At 50.3% G+C, this 9,213-nt stretch overlaps 1 protein-coding gene across 2 annotated transcripts in view; it reads right to left on the reverse strand.

The window, feature by feature from the left end:
• Window positions 1–279: 279 nt before the first annotated feature.
• The window catches only part of MPZL1 (myelin protein zero like 1), a 16,613-nt gene continuing 7,679 nt past the window's right edge, over window positions 280–9,213 (reverse strand). For both annotated transcript variants that reach the window (XM_011374196.2, XM_011374195.2), the window contains one exon: window positions 280–1,872. In XM_011374196.2, the coding sequence (XP_011372498.1) occupies window positions 1,771–1,872 (102 nt within the window). In that variant the 3' untranslated portion in view covers window positions 280–1,770. The remainder of the gene's footprint in view (window positions 1,873–9,213) is intronic.

A 9,213-nucleotide genomic window follows, 5' to 3' on the forward strand; every position in this document is an offset into this window, starting at 1 on the left:
CCGGCCCCCAGATGCTTCTCTTCCACCAAAGACCCAGTCAGACTTGGGAGCAGTGGCTCTCCTGCCAGCAGCTTTGTGAGGATGCAGGGAGGGGCGGTGGGTCTGAGGGACCGCGTTCCCATGGGGCCAGGAGGCTGGTCCCATCCGGGGCTGCCTTTTTGGCAGCTGCAAATGATTTGCATTTGGCTTTTGTTGCTTCACCAACAGCTCACGAGGCCAAATGACAATCACAGCATCACTCGTGATGGACAAAAACAAGATAACTGGAAACAACCCAAATACCGAGAAATTCAGAAGTGGTTTAAAATTTCACGGTGCATCTACATAAGGGGTTAACAGCCAGTGGCCTCTTCTTCCCTTCTCTGACAGGATGCTAAGCACTATGACCCCATTTTTGTTTTTAAAACACCCAAGCCAGCTTTACTGGAGCCATGCTTCAATCTTGATTTGAAGAAACCATTTATAAATGCCATTTTTGAGACAAGGGGAAATGAGTATGAACTGGGTATTGGAAGGGATCAAGACATCGTGTATTTCAAAAAACGTTTCTGTTAAATGGGATGAGACGTCATGGCTATGTAAGAAAAGAACCCATTATTTTTTAAAGATGCACACCTGAGAATGTAGGGGATGAAGTGATGTGATTTTGGAATTTAAAATTTATTTTAAAAATTCAGAAAAGAAAAAGAAAAAAAGATATATGAATTAACTGAGGATGGATATGTGGAGGCTGATTTTACTGGTCTCGCTTCTTTTTTGCATCTTTAAAATTCTTCGTAACAACAAATCTTAAGTACACAGGAAAAAGTGTGTGTGTGGGGGGGGGCGGGGGGATCCCGCCATAGAAGGAGCTGGTCCGATGCTGCACGCGCCTTCCTGGGGGCGGGGGGCCAAGTCCTCGGAGTTTCGACTGCGTTAGCACCGGTGTCGCCTGGAGAGCGACGGGACCCTGGGCTCTAGGCGCTGGGCGAGCGCGGAGGCTCCGCGGAGAGCTTGGCGGCGCCTGCTCACCCGGGGCGGGGCTCGGGGCCGCAGCCCCGCGGGGACAGAGGCTTGGCCGGCACGCCTCGTGGGCAGTTTGGAAGCCAGAGTCCCAGGAGCAGGAGGAAACTCCCCAGTACTTAGCTCTAACTTGGGAGGAAGCCTTGGGCCGCGAGAACCCGCGGAGCCCACGACCGCAGCCCTTGTGGAGAGGCATCTGGGCTCTTCTTGCCCAATCCCCATGATGGACGTGGCTCTCGGGGACAGCCACGCCCACAGGCGGCCCCTGGCCAGCTCCACTCTTTCTCTCCGGCTCAAGAATGCATAACGTTACACAAGCCAGGAGCTCTGCGTCAATCTACAGCAATTTACAAAATTAACAAATCGCTGGAAAACGACAATGCGCAGTAAAACACAGTTCGGCGTTGTGACAGCGCTCAAGATTCAGACGCCACAGAAGCCACCACAGCGTCTTCACCTGAGGTGAAGGCCCCCGGGCACCTGTCCCTACCGGCTGCACAACCCCTCCCTCGCCTCGCCCCACCCAGCAAGACGACTTTATACACAGAGGATCACACCACCTTTCAGCATGCGGCACTGGCTCCTCGCATCGGAAGATTAAATAGAACATTTTTACGCATCCTTTATACACGTCTTCTCCCCCGTCCATGAATAAACATGTGCTTGTCCATGCCCAGAGTCCCAAGGCCACACTGGCTGTGGGCGACGTCGTGCATGAGGGTCCGCTTTGATTCTGTTTCCTGCTCGGGGCGGGATCCAGGTCTCCTCTTAGTTTTTCCGGATATCTGCGTACACCACGGACTCTGCCTTGTTAATCTTGCCGCTGTGCTGACCTCCGGAGTGGTCTAGCTGCGCGTAGATGACCGGGCCCTGGGGACAGAGGGGAGAGAAGCCGAGTGAGACGTGTGGGAAGCGGCGCTCCGCACAGGCCGGATTCAGGAGGGCCGCGGGGGGACGCGTCCGGGCCGGATTCAGGAGGGCCGCGGGGGGCCACGCGCGGGCCAGGAGGGCCGCGGGGGGGGACGCGTCCAGAGCTGTCCTTAAAACAGGACTGGTGCGTGCTGGTGGCTGGTAAAGCCGGTGCATGGAGATCTGTTACATCACTCTACTTTGGTTTCTGTCTGGAAATTTCTATAACAATACAATATTCCTTCTCAGGAATCTTATCTTCATACCTGTCACAGAATTCCTTGGCCCTTCTAACTGGGGACAGAGTCGTAAGGACCAAGACGGGCATTTCAGCCAGCCTGAGACCCACTGTGATCAGGAGCTTCAGAATGACATACGTAAGAAACCGCACATTCAGTGTCACCCAAAGATACAATCGACTAGTCGCTTTATCTAAGTAGGTACCTAAAAAGATTTCAAATATTCTCCCATGTACCTACTTAGAGTATAATTCTTTCAGTCTGACAGTATCATAACTAATAAAAATATCGCTTCTCTGATACCTCAGATCAGGTAACTGTTTTTGTTCTGAAACTTTTCCAAAGCCACAATCTACAGACCTATAAAGGAAACTCCAAGGCTGCAGTAGGAGAGCTAAGGGAGAGGCTGTCGGGGTCAGAGCCGGGACAGCAGGGAGGCTGGGCTGCCTGGGGGCCGCAGGAGCCCCCAGCAGAGGCCGGGGATTCACGTATCAGGTGGGTGGTGACCTCTATAAGTCACTTCCAACCCAGAGGCTCTAAAATTGTAAATGACGACAACAAAACAGCCCTGGCCTTAAGAGAGAAGGGTGCTCTAACCAGAGTCAACCTCGATCCAAAGACACTCTTCTCGAAAAGTCTAACGTCGTGCTTAAGCTTCCAACTCTGGAATCATAAGCTCAGTAGCCAAAAGCATATGGTTTAAAATAAACACCTTTACCCCGCCCGGGAACCCCACAACCTGCGTCCTTCTGTGCATGACATGGGAGGGGATCCTGTGGCATTTGGACACCCCAACTGCTCCAGAGGGGACAAATCCAGCCGGAAGGGCTTTAGCATGGGGCATGTGAGAGCAGAGCTATAACATAACACCCCGGGCCAGCCCCACCTGGAGGCCGGCAAGTCCGCAGTCTGAATCTGTGACATCTTCTCCCTGGGCACGGGAGCACTGCTGCTCACCAGCCACGGGGCCTCGGGCGTGGTCGGAAACTGCGAAGCATGAGTTTGTCTCTAAAGTGGCAGTTAACGGTAGTGTGATACCCCTTAGGTGCTTGTGCAAATTGAATGAGAATAAATAAAGCAGCACTAAATACGCGTTAGGCACTGTTCCCACGGACGTTCTGTGGCACAGGGTCTACTTGAGACAGGCCGAGGTGGCTGACCGGGTGAACTGCGCAGCCAAGCTCCGTGTTCGTCTTTAGACGTAGGTGTAGGTGATGCTCTTACGTCTGTCATGGGTCAAACAACAGACCTCACTGTTAATACCGAATCAAACGGAGACTCTGCAGTCACCTCAGAAACTGCAAGTTAAATGCAGATCTAAAAGGGAAATAAGTTGAAAAAAATCCTGTTTTCTGCTATAGTTGACCCTTGAACACCACAGGTTTGAACCGTGTAGGTCCACTTATATGAAGTTTTTTTTTCAATAAATATATTGGAAAAGTTTTTGGAGATTTGCAACGATTTGAAAAAACGGACGAACTATGTCGCCTAGAAGTATTGAAAAAAATAGATTATGTCATGAATGCATAAAGTATGTGTAAATACTAGTCTGTTGTTATCACTTACTACCATAAAGTAGACACAATAATAAACAGTAGGCAATAGTAGCTTAGTTTTGGGGAGTCAAAAGTTACAGGTGGATTTCTGTCTGCGCAGAGCGTGGGCTCCCTCGGGGGTCGCTCGGGTGGTCAGCGGTACAGGCACAGAATGAGAACAAAGGGCTCTCTGGTAAGTTAACTGGTTCCTGGCTACAGTCACGTTCAAGACCAGGACTGACCCTTAAATTAAGTCGTGTAACTTCCTAGATGATGACAAAACCCTCCATCGAGATTCGTGAAGACTCACGAGGAGTTTCAGGGTGTGTCTGCGGGGGAAGGAGCTTATACCGTGTGACACGTTGTAAAAACGGCCACGGATTCTTCTTCAAAGCCAGTTTGGTGTTATATTGCAAACGCTGAAAAATGAAAGTAAATTGACACGGTGGTGGAAGCACTTCTCACCGGTGACTAGAAAATGCCCCCGAGTCAGGCCTGGGCAGGACCCTGGGGTTTGCTCACAGGAGGGATGACCCGGTCTGACTCAGGGACAGCAGGCACAGCAGGGTGAGCTGTGGGCCCCAAAACGAGTGGGCAAGTCTACTTCCTGAATAGTGAGCTCTCCTCCCCTCTCTGCTCAACTCCCAAGCAGGAAATGAGATTTCTTTCTGGAGAAATCAACCAACCCAAGAGAAAACACCCTCAGCAACTGACACTTTGAGGTCCCCCAGTGAAGCCGGCCAGCACTAGGGACGAACAGTGAAGCCCATACCCACTGCCCAATGAGCTCTCTCTGCACAAAAAGATTCGGATCAGACCTGAGTGCCTTAAATACAAACGGAGAACCAAGGACCGCTGGGCGTTTGAAGAAAGCTTCTAATATGAAAGACAAATTATAAGGGGTAAAAAAGAGAATCCAAAAGAAACAGCAAAATCAAGAAATAGAAGAAAATATTTTTAAAAACATACAAGAAAGAAGAAAAAGGATATGCTCAAAGAGATACGGCAATGCATCCATGAAAACAAGTATAGGATCTCATAATCTGAAAATGAGAACTAGCTCTTGAAAAATTAAAAAAAAAAAAAAAAGACAGCAGGAATTAAATACTCAATAAAAGTTGGAGGATAAAGTCACAGAAATGTTTTAGAAAGCAGAACAAAAATGCAAAACAGAAAAAATAAGCAAACCAAAGGAATGACTTAGGAGATTGTCCAATTCTTAATAAAAATTTCCAAAAGAGAGAACAGAAACTGAACGGAGGAAAATTTCCAAAGAATAATGGAAGAAAATATCCTAAAACTGAAGGACATAGTTTTTGGATCGAAAGAACCCACTGAGTAGCCAGCACAATGAATAAAAAGAGACCCACGATTTTATGAAATTTCAGAACCCAGGCATTAAAAACCACTCGAAGCAAAAGAGAACAGAACCGGTCCCCGAAAAGACCAGGAATCAGAACAGCATCAACCGAGCACCGGCAGCTCGAAGAGTCAGCGAGGCCTCGGCGTGCTGGAGAAGACATTCCCAGCCTGGAACTCGACCCACCCAGAGCCTCGACCCAGCTCGAGGGAGAAGAATACAAACAGGTGTAGACATGCTAGAAACGAATGCGTCATCTTACAGCGCTGGAGGCCAGAGGTTTGAATTGGGTCTCACTGGGCTAAAATCAAGGTCAGCAGGGCTGCGTTCCTTCTGGGGGCTCCGGGGAAAATCCGCTTCTTTGCCTTTTCCAGCCGTGGGAGCTGCCTGCATTCCTGGGCTCGTGACCCCTGCCCCCATCTCCAAAGCCGGTGGCACTGCCTCTTCGACTCTCTCTGACTCTCCTGCTTCCCTCTTAGAAGGACCTGAGATTACACTGGGCCCGGCAGGGCGATCCGGGAAACTCTCCCCATCCTGAGATCCTTAATGACGGCTGTAAAGTCTCCTTCATCAGGTGAGGTGATACACCCCACAGGTCCATCGTTGGAGGCCATCATTCCGCCCATACACGAAACTTCAAAATTTCATCTCCTGTGCATCTTTTCTCAAGAAGTTATGAGGACACGGGAACGAAATAAAACAGTGAGGTCAGGTCTAAAGGGAGAGGGGTAAAGAGCATTCCTCGGGAGGCGGGTCCAGGACGACCGGTACCCAGCAGCCCAAAGCGCAGCAGAGCCGGAGGGTTGGAACAGGCACATCGGCCAGAACAAAATGAAACCAGCGGAACACGCGCCATGTCTGAGTGTGCTCAGAGGCTTTCGCTGGAGGCTTTTGAGATGGAAAACAAATATGTACTTAGAAAACAAGGCAAATGAAAAACAAGGCCCATATTAACTCCATTAAAGCAAGAAAATCGTACAACAAAGCAAACGTATGTGGCACAACAGTGAAAAAAACAGGAACGCGTAACGTTGAAAACTAACTACCTACACACAGCGAGATGAGCACGCCGGGGCGGGGTGGGGGGTCTGTGGGTGTGCGTGAGTGTGCCGGGAAGAAGGGACGGGGGAAAAGACCGAAATTCTCGTCTCCATATCATGGAGTCAATAAATGACATCTGAAACTGACAAACTGAGAAGCAGCAGTGCAATCAGATTGTTCAGAAATAGGGAGATAAACCCAGAAGAAATGACTGAAAGCGTGAAAACGTGCTGTGGCCATTATTACGCTTCTCCTCCCTCGGCCCCCTTCCCCTTCTTCTCGGACTCCAGGCCGGCTGCTCGATGTCGCCGGCGCAGTGCTGCCGCTCTGCCGTCTGCCCGGGCTGTCCTCCTCCTGGTGCCTCATGGGGGTCGTTTTCGCCGCTGTGTCTTCGAGTTCACTGCTCTTTCCCTCTGCGGTGTCTAAACTGATGCTTAAGCCATCTTCTTCCGTCTTTTCTTCCCCCCATTTCTAGAAATTCCATTTTGGCCTTTTTGATATTTTTATCTCTCTCCCCATTACATCAAGCTTTCCTTTATATCTTTGGGTTTGCTTATAAGATTTGTAATACCTGTTTTAAGGTCTTCGTCTGTGATTTTTATCGCCTCTCATTTCCGGGTTTGTTCCTATGGACTGATTTTTCTCTTGGTTATGAGTTTTATTTTCCTGCCTCTTTGTATGCATACTCATTTTTGATTCATGTTAGAGATTGTGAATTTTACACTGCTAGGTGCTACATTTTGTTGTATTCCTGTGAAGAATGTTGGATTTTTCTTCTAGCAGGCAGTTAAAATACTTTTGGATTAGTTTCATTCTTTAGAGGCTTCCTTTGCCTGAAAGCTTTGTTACGGGGGGTCTGTAGTCTTCATATTCTGGTGCTAATTTAGCCCCCCTACAAAGGCATGGCCATTCTGAGGACCAACACCCCGTGCATTATGAGTCTCTGCTCTGGGTTGTGGAGGCACGAGCTATTCCCGGCTGTGGATGAGCTCCGGGCACTGTGCGAACTACTGCTTTTCAGGTGGTCCTTCACCTGGTCACAGGGAGCCCTCCCCCACGGAAGCACAGTCTGCATTCAGCGAGGGCTCCCGGGACGCCACCGCCACGCCGGATCTCTGAGGCTGTCTCTCTCTCTCTCTCTCTCTCTCTCTCTCTCTCTCTTTCTCTCTCTTTCTCTCTCTCCGTGCGGGTTCTTCCTCCCTGGTGCTCTGCTTCGTCAGCCCTGCTCACCGGGCCTCCCCGAAGTCTGACTTCGCCTCCTCGGTCAGCGCGACCCGCGAGCTCTGCTTCGTCCTCCCTCCTGGCGCTGCAATGCAGTCTGGGAAGTGCCCCAAAGCAGTGAGCTGGGCCCGTCACAGGGCGCAGGGATCACAGTGCTGCAAGGCCTGTTTTTCAACGTCCAACGACCATCGTTTCTTTTTTTTCCTAGTTGGTTTTCAATAGGCGAGCAACACCCATAGCACTCAAAGGGCAGAAGAAAGTTTCCAAGGCTTCTTTAGATGTGACCTGGACCTGCAAGTCTCAAGCTTCATCTACAGCCCTGTTCCCATTCAATCCAAATTAGTAACCTGAGGTAGCTGAGGTATACTGCTTAATCAGAGAGACGGAGACAGACAGACAGGCAGGCAGGACAGGAACGAGTGACGAGCCTGATGCTGGATTCCAGCGCCGGTGCTGTGGCGACCCGGGTGTCTGCTTTGAGTAATTTAACGTCACAATGCCGCGGTCTCCTCGCTACACACGACGACGGAGAATAAGACTAGGGGGACTTATTCCTCAAAACACTTATTCTTGTCTGTGAATAAGTCATCCGCCTGCACGAAACATCTCTTTGGGGCAAAGCTGTAACTGGCCAAATTCCTTAGAATGCTTCCTACCCCAAAGGAACAGAAACGGGACGAAGCGAAGGAATGTCTGCCATGCCACAATTACAGTTACAACGATGTAGCCAAGACACATTGACCGCAACGTTGGACGTGTGCTGTGTTCTAAATAAAAATCATTTCTCTCCGGTACTTTCCACAGAAAGTAGAAACTAAAACGTCTCTTTGTTCATCGAGCCTACTAATTCAGCTAAACGCTTCGAAACAATTTTCCTGTTTTATTATCGATACCAAGATCGACCTTCCCCTGCCGATTCCTCGTCTTACAAAGCCCCTCAGTGCGGAGTCTAGTTCACCGGGTTCGTGTCCCCGAGCAGTGGAAGAGGACTGCCCACGTCCGACAGAGCCGTCGCCTCATTCCACCTGGGCCGCAGGAGCCACGCCGTGAGTAAAGCGCCCGTTAGCGGGGCTTCGGGGGCAGCTTCACTCGGGTCAGATCCTTGTCCACGCACTTGCGTGCGGCGCTCCTAAAGCAGCTCTCGTGCCCTCCCCCTCTCCTGCTGTCTGTCTGCTTCCGTCCGTCCCCCCGTCCGTCCGTCCCCCCGGCCGTCCGTCCCTCGCTTTCTCTGCTGCGGCTCGGTATTCTGCCCCGTGCCCGGGAGAGTGACAGCACCGAGCTGCCCCGCAGTCACTGTTACCTGGTGAGATCCGGAAGGCAGGCTCTTTACCAGACCCTCTGTGTCGGAGGGGGACTTCTGTGGGGCCTGCTTAACCGGTGACACACTCTCTGAAGTGCTACAGCTGACAGGTTGGCCATTTGGAGAACAAACGTAAAGAAAAATGTTTTTAAATAAATGGAAACAAAAATATAGAAATGCAAGTGACGACAAAGTGAAGCGGCAGATGCATAAAAACAAAACACAACAAAACGATGGATATCAAAACAATCACACGTCTCGAAGCCGTATTCTACCCCTGATTCTAAGTCTCCCAAATCAACGAAGCCACTACTGGGGCAGGCACAGAACCCAGTGCGGCGGGAGCGCTGCCCGCTCACAGCCACGACGTCTGCCGGACGGGATTCTGGCTGTGACTTACCACGTGGTGCTCTGTCTTTTCCCCCGGCCATCCACCCTCACTTCTGTGATCATCAAAGGCAAACTTCTCCTGCACGTATTTCAAAAATCACAGACACACAGCCGGGGTCATAATCTCGATCGTGTCATTCCTTCCATTTCCTGGTTCCCCATATTCTGTTTCCCCACCAAAGACCATAACCACACCAAATGATGAGCAGCTGTGGC

The sequence above is a fragment of the Pteropus vampyrus genome, unplaced genomic scaffold (genome assembly GCF_000151845.1).
Source record: "Pteropus vampyrus isolate Shadow unplaced genomic scaffold, Pvam_2.0 Scaffold241, whole genome shotgun sequence".
Classification (NCBI taxonomy): Eukaryota; Metazoa; Chordata; class Mammalia; order Chiroptera; family Pteropodidae; genus Pteropus; species Pteropus vampyrus.